The sequence below is a fragment of the Zootoca vivipara genome, chromosome Z1 (assembly GCF_965207765.1).
Source record: "Zootoca vivipara chromosome Z1, rZooViv2.hap1.1, whole genome shotgun sequence".
NCBI lineage: Eukaryota > Metazoa > Chordata > Lepidosauria > Squamata > Lacertidae > Zootoca > Zootoca vivipara.
In genome coordinates, this window is record NC_142583.1 from 6623716 (window position 1) to 6635791 (window position 12076).

At 44.9% G+C, this 12076-nt stretch overlaps 1 protein-coding gene across 2 annotated transcripts in view; it reads left to right on the plus strand.

Moving 5' to 3' along the window:
* The window catches only part of IREB2 (iron responsive element binding protein 2), a 39732-nt gene continuing 27656 nt past the window's right edge, over positions 1–12076 (plus strand). The window contains exons 1-2 of one of the 2 annotated variants that reach the window (XM_060278989.2): positions 1–225; positions 5480–5569. In XM_060278989.2, coding sequence (XP_060134972.1) covers positions 207–225; positions 5480–5569 — 109 coding nt within the window. In that variant the 5' untranslated portion in view covers positions 1–206. Of the gene's footprint in view, positions 226–4532; positions 4634–5479; positions 5570–12076 lie in introns of those variants that run through there. The other variant, XM_088658042.1, reaches the window with a different exon arrangement.

Consider the following 12076-nt stretch of genomic DNA (forward strand, 5'->3'; position numbering starts at 1 on the left):
GCCGGAGACCGAGCTCTCGCGAGAGCCCGTCCCCCCTCCCGCGACGATAGGATGGGATGGGCAGAGGCGAGCCTGTTATCTCCTCGCCGCGCTTAACCTCTCGCGGCGTTTGAGGGAAGACTCCGCCCCTCCTGGGCACTTGCCCCCTCGCGCCCCCTCCCCTTCCCTCGCCGCCGCCGCCGCCGCTTTTCTCGGGAAGGAGTGACATGGAGCCGGCCGGGCCAGGTCAGTGTGAAGGGGAGGCGGGCGGAGGGAGGGAAGGACCCCGCGCCCCCTCTGCCCTCCTCAAGCGCATTCTTTCTCCTGCCCCCCCCTCAGGCCTCCCGTCACCGCCTCATTTCACCTCCCCCTCAGAGCCCCCCCCGGGTCTTTTCTGCCCCTTTTCCTTTGTGCTTGCCTCTCCCCTCCCCCCCGCCCCCCGTCTTCAGAGGGACCGGGGTCTGTCGGCCATCTTCTCTCCCCAGCCCCGTGTAAAGGGAGCGGAGGAGGCGCAGCCCAGGTCGGCAGGGGCGGGGCTGCTGACCTCTGTCAGGGCTGGGGCACTTCAGGTTGCGGCGCGGGGGTGGGGAGTCAAAGAATGGGGTGGGGGTGGGGTTAATTTTTTTACTGCGCCTCTGGGCGCTTGATGTGGGGGAATAGGAGAGGCCTTGTTTTCGTGGGGTGGGGAGGTTAATCTCCGTCATGACTCTGCCGATTCAGGTTGGGGGGGTTGTTGCAGCGATTGCGGGGGGGGGGCTTCCCCTCAATGAATATTCCGCCATATCATCTATTCACAGAAGGCTAGCGTTTTGGAGAGAAGCGCACGCCCTCTGGTCCTCTGGCTTTGTGTACACTATACAGTATAAACTTTTCCGTTTGTGCATGAGTGCTGCAAGGGGGGTGGGGCTGCCATGTCACACTCCTGGTTTTCTATGTGTAGGGAGTTGTTTTTAAAGAAAGCTAGTGTGTCAAGAAACTTGTCTTTGCTGTGACACACTAGTTATCTTTGCGCAGGGAGTTAACAGAATGCTGCTTCATATATTTTTTAATGTCAATCTGCGCGCGCGCACACACACAGCCCCGACACAGGTTTGAAATGCATTCTCTTTCAAGTGAGAAGTAGGCCATGGCATTTGGTATAAACATGATAGGATTTTTGTGTTATGCCTTTGAGAAAATGAAACAAAATTGTTCTCTGTGCCTCATGTAACAGTTTTCATGCTCTCTATGTTGTGTTTAATTTTTTTCTATTATTTTTTGCACTCCTTGCTGCTCAGCCAGAAGAGCCTGGTTATTATAGTGGCTTGACAGGTGCAGATCAACGTGTAAAAGGGAGATTTAGGAGCTGGTCTGCGCTGTTGCTCCTGCTTCTTTTAATCTTTCCCCAGCATATATGCATTCCTCCTTACCCCAGCAAAAGCTGACAGCTGATGGCAGGAGATGGGCATGCTCAAACGGCATAGAAAATGCAAGTGATGTTAAGATCGAGTTGGGGGATGATTCTCTTTACTGAAAAGTATTTAATGTTAAGAGCAAAAGCCTCCACCAGCAAAATGGCCTCACCAGACAATAAGTCCAGCTTGCAAAATAGCCAGGAACTTTCCCCTTGGATTCAGTGCATGTCAGCATGGTATGAAGAATGGTGATTTTTTTAAAAGCACTTGGGTTACTAAAGCTTGAAAACTGTTGGGCCAATTATGAATAGTAGCAATGCTAGTACAGTAGATATAGTCACAACCCTCCTGCATTTTTCAGAATGCCACAGTCTACTAGCATGAGGAATCTATGCAGCTCAAACTTTCAAAAGATATTTTGTTTATGCTTCTTCAAATAACTTTTTAAAAAGGTATATCTTGTGCCTTAACCCTTACATTTTCCAAAAAAAATTGCTTGGGGCTACTCTAATATGATGATAACATGAAGCATGTTAATGGGAACAATATTTTATAGAAGTATGATCAGATTTGTATGGCTACATTATATATATATATATATATATATATATATATATATATATATATATATATATATATACATACATACATACACCCATTATGAAGCATGTAAACACCACTTAAAGCTATAATCAAAATATTTGTTATGTAATAAAAAATCACTTAGTCATAACCTCTAGTTCTGCAAACTCTTAATTTAGTCCCCCAGTAATATAAAGCTTTTTAGCCTCTTTAAAATTGATTCTGGTATTTAAACAATCAGGGGACGGTAAAATGGCACAGCAGCAATGAAGTACATTGCTATTGGTGTTTAGCCCACCCAAATCAAAGGGCTTAAATAGGACACAATTCCTGTATGTTTCTTTAGAAGTAAATCTCACTGTGTGTTCAGTGGGTCTTACCTGTAGGTGCATTGTATTTAGGATTGCAGCCTAAGCATGCTGACCTTTGAATTGTGACTGATTGAATAATACTGTACAGTGGTACCTCTACTTATGAATAACTCTACTTACGAATGGAACTCCATCCGCCATCTTGGATGCGGTTTAGATAGGATTTTTTCTACTTACGAATTTTTAGATAGGGTTGCTTCGACTTACAATGTTTTTCTCCCAATGCATTCCTATGGGATTCGACTTACAATTTTTTTCGACTTACAAATGTGTGTTTGGAACGCATTAAATTTCTAAGTAGAGGTACCACTGTACTGTATTCCTGTTTCAGGGGGAAATCCCCTCAGTTAAATCACAGTGCAGCTTTTTATTCATCCAGATGTTGCTGCTTCCAAATGTAGCTATAGAATAATTAGAATGGAGGGTTGAGAGAGGATTGGAAGACAGAATACGTTTAATCTATTATACACTATCTAAAGATTAGTGGCAGTAAATAGTGCAAAGCCACTCTAAATTGTTCCATTTGTACCTTAGAATTGTAATCAGTACAACTTGAGTAAATTATTTGAATAACGTATCTACAATATAAAAAAATCATTCCAGTATCACCTTAGAGACCAACTAACGTATTTTTCGGACCATAACACGCACATAGTTTTTTAGAGGAGGAAAATAAAATAAATTTAAAAATTCTGGTTTTCCACCTCTAAAAGGCTGGGAGGCGGCAGCAACAGCAGCAGCACCATTTCGGCTGCTTCTCTCAACCCACAGCTGCTGGCTGCGGAGGCAGCACCAGCCCGATTTCGGGCTGATGCTGCCTCCCCCCTTGTTGCTGTCGGCGAAGGGGGAGGAGCGGACAGTGGGAAAGCGCCGCTAATCGTGCTGTCCACTCCTCCCCGTCCCCCTTTGCTGACAGCAATGGCGAAGGGAAAGGAGCGGACAGCAGGCTGATGCTGCCTCCCCCCTTGTTGCTGTCGGCGAAGGGAGAGGAGCGGGCAGTGGGAAAGCGCCGTTTTCATGCTGTCCACTCCTACCCCTCCCCCTTTGCTGACAGCAATGGCGAAGGGAAAGGAGCAGATAGCGGGAAAGCGCTGCTTTTCGCGCTGTCCGCTCCTCCCCCACCCCCTTTGCTGACAGCAACGGCGAAGGGGGAGGAGCGGGCAGCGCGAAATCAGCTGCCTTCACTCCATAACACGCAGTGACTTTTTCCTTTCCGTTTTAGGAGGGGGAAAGTCTGTGTTATGGTCCGAAAAATACGGTAGGTTATGGTCCGAAAAATACGGTATGAGCTTCTGTGTGCGTGCATGCATACTTATTCAGATACACTGAAACAGAAGTCACCAGACCCTTATATATAGTGAGAGGGTGGGGAGGGGTATTACTCAGAAGGGTGGACCACCTTCCTCCTTCCCACCATCTCACCATATATAAGGGTCTGGTGACTTCTGTTTCAGTGTATCTGAAGATGTGTGCAGGCACACAAAAGCTCATACCAATGACAAACTTAGTTTGTCTCTAAGGTGCTACTGGAAGGAATTTTTTTATTTTGTTTCAACTACATCAGACCAACACGGCTACCTACTTGTAACCAGTGTCTACAATAGAAGATGTAAAAACATTTTTGATGTTTAAAGCTGCACTCCTAAGCTTGCATGTTGTGAATGCATTCGAATATAGCACGAAACCACAATTCAGTGCAATGGGAATAAGCACAAGTTATTTGCAGGGAACAAAATGGTTACTCATTTCATCCAAACTGAGAAGAGTGGTCAGTAATAGTGGTCGCTAACAGTGGTTACTGCTAAGGGCGGGATGGAAACAGAGTTATAAAGCACATTTTAAAAGTTAACTTGTTTCCCTAAACTATAGTTAATACTGTACTATATACGGGTTTTCTGGTTGACAACTGAAGCAAAAGCTTTCAGTGTCTTCCTCCTGACCACACTGGAGGAGTGCATGGGTCCTGAGGCTTGTGCACATAATGTATTGTGTGTAAACCACGCCCTTGAAATTAATGGAGCTTACAAACAATTCTGGGAGAGGAAATGCAGTATAAATACTTAGGTATGAAAAGCACTTCTCATGCATTATTCCAATCAGTTTGCGGATTTATGTGCCAGATAAATTGTACTGTACTCATATTTTCTCACTAGAACTTCACCCATATAGTTTTCATCCTATTTTTGTTACTTGGTTAACAGTGTGTGAAATTAGCCAGGACAATTTTGCACGTGGTTGTCGGTCACTTCCAATCAAGTGAAGATGCCTGGGAAGCAGGATGGCACCTGACATCTCCACCATCTAGAGGTGCATGCCTGGGGATCATTGGATCTCGAATGTTTTCACACACTGATACCACATCCTGTAGAATTCTATCAGTTATAGTTTATCTGTACAATCAGAATGAATTTCAGGAACCAAAAATGCTTTTTCTATGCAGGAGTAGTGAAATTGTTGTCACTTGTCTTCACTTACCCCACCCCACTGCCCTGCTCACAGTTGTGAAGAATATTATTACGTTATGAATGGTTCTTGTCACTATTAAGAAAAAGAGGTAGGAATATGCCAATATATGGATTGTCCCTGGGTAAAGTGACTTTTCTTTAAGTTCTTACAGTTCTTTACCTAACTCAGGGTTGTCATCTGAATTATACCATAGCTGCCAAGTTCTCCCTTTTTTTAAGGGAAATTCCCTTATGCTGAATAGACTTCCTCGCGAGAAAAGGGAAAACTTGGCAGCTATGCTATACAGGTGTTTAACTGAGAATCAATTGCAGCCATTCAGTCATTTAAAAAATAAGACTTTAGAGCCATCTTACCCAAAAATGGCAATTAGATATTCCGTTTTGGTGACTGTAATGTTGATTTAAGGAGTCATTTAGCACCTACCTTATATATGTGAGTTTCTAACACTGCTGGTTAATATGCATTCCTGTGGTCTAGATCAATTGTGCTTACCTAGGAGTAAATGTGAATAGAATTATAGCTGTAGTTTTTTAATCATATATACTGTACTTGTCTTCTTTTGGTAAGAAGTCATTGTCAATAGTTACTTCCCTTCTTCTGTTATTCCAAATCTGTGCTATTATCAGTTATATATATTATACCGGTAATAACATATTATATTAATCATCAGTTTGACTTGTCTTTCAGATCGCCTTTTCCAGCATTTAATTGAACCACTGAATGACAGAACAGACAAGAAGTTCTACAATGTTGCTAAACTGGGAGGCACCAAATACGGTAACACTTAATTTATTATTGTTTTTATTAATATGGCTTCATTAATAAACAATGTAATACCTGCAATATTGTATTACATAAGATTTAAATGCTGATTTTCTATAGGTTAGTATCAACTTCTGGTTTTCTTCAGAACTGTTTGAAATATATGGCATGATATAAGACACTATTACATGCTGATCTCACTGCCATGGAGATGATTACATCTACTGCATAAATAACACAGTCCTAAACCTGTCTGCTCAGAAGCAAGCAGTATTGAATCCAATGGAGCTTACTCCCTTGTGGGGTTCGGATTGGGCCTTGCTCCACAGTATTTGTAATTCAGACTACCTGGAATTTTTTTTCCACGTTTTACGCTTCTAATAAACTGAGACGAGGCCAAATTCTATTATCTGGTATATAACAAGAAGCTCAATACTATGTAGAGTTCAGAATTCTTATGTCCACTGATTTCAAAGTGTTCAAACTCATTATTGGATTTCAGCCTTAATGGACAAGAGCTATCACTGAATTAGTTGAAAATCACAAATCAGGGCAATCTCTTTGAAGTTCCTCACAGCTCTGTTACAGTACAACTTAGTTACGGTGCAAAGATAGTTAACTTTCCTGCAAGGGGGGTGGGGGAAAGCAACATTTTTTGTATTCATTGTTTGGTTTCCATTGATGAGCTGCTGGCACATACAAGGCCAATAGCCATGACTCCCAAACTCCCAGCCCCATTCATTTTTGCAAAATTTTATTAAAAATAGCACTCACTGGGTAATAGCGCAAATCCTTTACGTTAACTGTCATTTTCTGAAGCAAGAACAATTGAGCAGAATTTGGCTATAATCCTAACCAAACTTAATAGGGAGTAAGTCCCATGAAACACATTGGGTCTTATCTCTGAGTAAACATACCTAGGGTTCCACAGTTATTGCACATTGCTAAAATTCTAGATGGATGTCATGGCTTCCATGGTAATTGCAGTTGGGACACTAACTCAAGCAGAGTTAAGGTGAAGTTTACAAAGCAAAGTGTTTCACCTGAAGTGCTTCAGTAATATGTATTATTTGATCCACCTCAGTTCCAGTGGTGTGCAGTGATTTTTTTCCCTAGGGGAACAGTTAAGGCCAGAGGCTCCAGCTTGCAAGGGTGATTTGGAACTGGTTGTCACGCCTGTGAGCATCGCACCTCCCTCAGTAAGCCAGGCAGAAGCTTCCTGGGCTTCGGGAAGGAGGCGCCAGGCTTTAATACTGTACTGTAATACTCCAATTTACTGGGAACATTTAGGGGACTAGCCTAGTCCCTCTAGCCCAGGCACGTCCAACCGGTAGATCACTTGATGTCTGTGGTAGATCACTGGTTCCCTCCAAACAAGTTCAACAACTTTGGCTCCCCTAAAAAAAGTTCAACAGTGTTGGCCTGCACCCCCCCCCCAAACAGGGCTTTCCTTCCTAAAAAAAGCTCTGAACCCCCCAAAACTCAATGAGGTAGATCACAGTGTCTTGGGAGTTGGCCACCCCTGCTCTAGTCCACTGACTACACACCACTGCTTGGTTCATAGATTTTATTTGTTACATAACATAGTTACAAACGAAACCTATGAGCCAAGGTGGATCAAATAGACATATTGCTGAAGCAGTTTTTATGCTGTAAACCACCCTGTGATCCTCGGGTGAAGGGCAGTATAGAAATTTAATAAAGAAATAAATACAAAATATTTATTAAAAATACTTTTAACCACTCTTCTTACTAGGCCTCTAGTATCTCTTATTTACTTTAAACAAATATTAAACAGTGCAGTGCTTTCTTTCTCATTCAAACTTGATGTACCTTTGCAGAGCTCTAAAGTTGCCTTAGTTTTATAGAGCCACGCTATGTATGTTTACTCAGAAGAAAGTCTTGCTGAGTTCATTGGCACTTACTGCAGAATACGTATGCCCAGAGTTTTATCACTTTGTTCAGCCTGGCTGTTGCTAGGCTGCAACTGTTATCTTGTGTAAAACATGGACGCAAACAGTTTCTGCTGTTTATAGCCTTTGAGAAGCAGATTTATGAACACATCAAGCTGTCTTACCATGGGCTCTTCTAGGTCAGTATTGGCTACCAGAAGACAACCAGGATCAGGAGAGCATAGTCTAACACCAGGAATTCAGACTAGGCAGACTCTTGATAAAATTAGGGTTAGGAATAAGCAAGGTGCCCAGGGTAGGGTTTGTCTCCAATGTTGCCTCCCCCCTTCACAGGAACAGCTGCAGGGAAAAGAGACAGGGAAGTTAGGCAAGACACGGAACAGTGCAAGAGCCAAACTGAAGCTAGGTGACAGAGACCTGGGTTTCTAAGCAACTAGCCAAACGCCTGCTGTCACCTTTCAGGAGATTCCCTGTTACGTGTCAAAACAGGCAATTAGGTTGCAGTCTGGCTGGTCTACCAGACACAAAGGTGCTGTCCTCGAGTGTTGATTGTTGCTGGTTGCTGCTGCTCAAGGCACATGAGAACCCTGATTATTGAGCAAGGAAACTTGTAAGAGCAATAAAAAAAGGCCATGTTCAGGATTCTGGCCATTTTCTTTACATGACCTCAATATATGAGCTCAACAGTACTCTCCTTACTTGTGTTCCCCAGCACCTGATGTACTGAGGTTGGTGGTTTCCTGGTTGGTGCCCATCACTACATCACGTGGCAGTGAATTCCATTTTACTATGTATTGTGTGAAGTTCTTCACATCTTTTTCTGTCCTGAATGTCCCACCATCATAGGAACCGACTCCTGGGGGCCGAGGCCCCTTTGTCCCCCCCAAAAAATTTTTGAGGGAGCTGACCCCCAAAGTTAATGGGCATTGCCATTCAAATGGGGTGGGTGTCGTGTCTTGTGGTAGATTATGTGGGGTGGGGCTTATCTGGACCCCCCATATTTTATTCAGGTTGGCACCCCTGCCCACCATTCATCTTCATTGGATGACCTCTGGTTTTAGTATTATAAGGGAGGGGGGCTTTTCTATCTGCTTTCTCTTTTGTAATTAATGTAAAAAATGTATTAATTGCTCAAATTACTTGTTTTTCATGTTTATTCTGCCTTCCATTATGGAGCTAACTACATGTGCATAGGGTTTCCAACCAGTTGCCCGCCAGGCATGAACCAGGCCTGTTTTGCTTCAGTAAGGTTGCTGCATCAATAAAACATCAGTGCCAAATCTTGCATTTGACTCCTTTTGTTCTGATGCATTCTGAGGTTTTGCTATATAAATATTGAAAGTTGAGCATTGCTTGTGGGCAAACTGTATGTAGATATTGATCTGGTTGAAAATAATTATTAAAGTCTTTGGGATTCAGTTAGAAAAGTCTTGCATAGTGTCCATGTTCTTATTAAATTGAGGAAATTGCAAAAAGGACAAAATTTATGTTAAGTTCTTTGGCAGTTTGAATCTAAAACACATTTGCCGATTCATGGTTAGCCTTTGGATGAATCACCTAATGAGAGTGAAAATCATGCTGTCTGCCTTGTAAAGCCCAACTAATCTGAATGAAGCTAGTGAGCCCTGCAGCAGCACTTTGTGCTCTCTGGAGCTGAAAAAATAGTATGCGGACCTGTTAAACTTGCTAGTTAGTGCTGTGTCAGTCTACTTTATTGCAACTTTACATTGTGAATTATTTTTAAATGGCGTAACCGCTATCTCCTGAGGTGGTTGCTGTAAAATCCTCACAAATGCCCTCTATGAACACATGCATGTTAGAACATGCCCCAGAATCATAAAGACCCAGGAAGCTGCCTTATCAAATGATTGGGCCGTCTAGCTCAGTATTGTCTTCGCTGACTGGCAGTGGATCTGTAGGAATGCCAGGGATTGAACCTTTCGAGTACAAAACATGTGCTTTACCATCCGATTTCTGCTGTGTGAAAGAGTTCATGAGCAGGATTCCAGCAGGAATGTCAGTGCATAAGTATTCCCTGAAGGTGGAAAATTTGGCATGGCTGTGCTGCAGAGGCATCTAAAATATTGCTCACTTCAAGGGAAATATCTTAACATTTTCCCCATTGCTTTTAATCTGCCTAGATTTTTAATCTGAGCCCTTCTTAATCTCATTATCATTTTTCTCTCTCTCCCCACCCTGCCCCGACACTAATACTTTTATGAAATCTTTTTATTGCCACATGCTGGACTTAACATCATGGATTTGAAGCAGTAAAATTTTACTGGGCACATGAGACTTTAATAGGAAGTCCCTTGGTTTAGCCATATCCATTAGAGAAACAATTCTCTGTACTAATCTTTGCCTTCTCAAGATGTCAGTCAGTGTTCTTGCCACAACAAAAAGCCCAGAAGCACAATATCAAGGAGATCTGTCTTACAACTAAGCAGCATCATTTGTATGCTTATCTTTGTCAGCAAAGAATACCATTCAGTGTTAACTAGTACCGTGTTTCCCCTTTTTTAAGACGTAGCCATAAAGTAAGCCATGGCAGGATTTTTAAACATTTGTGAAATATAAGACATACCCTGAAAATAAGACATACCTCCATGCCGTGTGGAGCGAGACCGCCGAGGGCCCCAGCCAGCCAGCGGGACTCAGAACGCCGGCTGCAGCAGCAGGAGGCCTGCCGGCTTGGTGCCTGGAGCCAGCTGCTGCTGCAGCGGCGAGCGCGCAGAGCACCCGAGCCAGCGGTTTTGCCTCCGCCCGGCCGAGGAGGCCTGCCGCCCAGAACCGGTGGCTGCAGCGTGGAGCGTGCCAAGCGCTCCGCAGCATCGAGCGCTTGGAGCGCTCTGTCGGGCCGGGCGGAGCGCTTGAGCCAGCGGCCTCCGCTTGACCCGGCCGATGAGACCTGCCTCCCTGCCGCCCAGAAGTGGCGGCTGCAGCATGGAGCACTTGGAGCGCTCTGCAGGACTGAGCACTTGGAGCGCTCTGTCGGGCCGGGTGGAGCGCCTGAGCCAGCGGCGTCCGCTTGGCCCGGCCGAGGAGACCTGCCCTCCCTGCCGCCCAGAAGTGGCGGCTGCAGCATGGAGCACTTGGAGCGCTCTGCAGGACTGAGCGCTTGGAGCGCTCTGTCGGGCCGGGCGGAGCGCCTGAGCCAGCGGCCTCCGCCTGGCCCGGCTGAGAAGACCTGCCTCCCCGCCGCCCAGATCCGGCTGCTGCAGTGTGGAGCGCGCCGAGCGCTCTGCAGGACTGAGCGCTTGGAGCACTCTGTCGGGCCGGGCGGAGCGCCTGAGCCAGCGGCCTCCGCTTGGCCCGGCCAAGGAGACCTGCTTCCCCGCCACCCAGAACCGGCAGCTGCAGCGTGGAGCACGCCAAACGCTCCGCAGCGCCAAGCACTTGGAGCGCCCTGCTGGGCCGAGCGGACCACGTAAGCCAGTGGCCTCCGGATCGGCAGAAATCAGGGGCCTGGGTGGGAGGGCGACTGGGGTGTGCCTTTTGGATTCTTGCATTTTCTTGTTTTCTTCCCTTTTTGCAATGTACAGAAATGCAAACTATATCTTATCATCATCACTATTATTACAATTTCACCCCTCCGTTTCTTTTCTGTGTGTGTGTGTGTAATTGTGGAACCCTCCCGGCCAATTGAGAAATGCACAGACGTCTTTCTTTAGTTCTTTACAACCATTGAACTCTGTTGTCTGTTTAAATTTCACATTTAAAAAGGAAGATAACTGGGTAGTTTCCTTTTCCTTTTAAAAATATTATCTGCAGCAAAGCAGAAATGGGCACAAGAAACAGGAGGTGTGGACCTTTTGGGTTTGCTTTTCTCAGGGTTCAATCCAACCCCACCTTCCCCAGCTGCCGCCTCCCCACCTTTCCTCCCCAGATCGGCTCTGCCCCATCGTCACGTTGCTCTTAGGCATTTTGCTCAAAGCGTAGCGGATGGGGAGGGCTAAGGAGAAGATGTTCATCCAAGCCAGGCTTTCAGGTGCTGCTGGACTCCAACTCCCAATAGCCAGCATGGCCAGTGGTTGGGGATAATGGGAACTGCAGCCCCACAGCATCCGGAGGGCTGGGGGGTTGCTCTGGAACTTCTCTCCCTCCCTCCTTTTCCGTCTCTTTCCCCTCTCTTCAGACACTCATGTGCTGCATCTGCTTTGGGGTAACTTGATGGTAGAATTTGGGCTAGATGACAGGTAATAAAAAAATAAGACACCCCACTGAAAATAAGACACCCTGTGTTTTTTTGAGAGAAAAAAGTTATAAGACGGTGTCTTAAAAAAGGGGAAACACGGTATTTACTGGCCTTTTGTTGTGACACTCAAGGATACTGATACCCTGTTGCACTAGTTCAGCCTTCCCCAACTGGAGCCCTTTTATCTCAAAGACTAGCAAATGAAATTGACAGACTTCCACCACTTCCAGAATTCCATCTAGCTCTGGACAGCCTAAAATATAGGAGTTTAGTTTAATTTTCTTTCACCAATTGGCGTCCATTAGATATATACCAGTTTATGAAGGCTGTTAATCAAGAATAAAAGTGCATTGTTTGGTTCTAGCTTGCTTACATGGGGGATTGGTGCAAATGAATATCCTATTTTGATGTGTT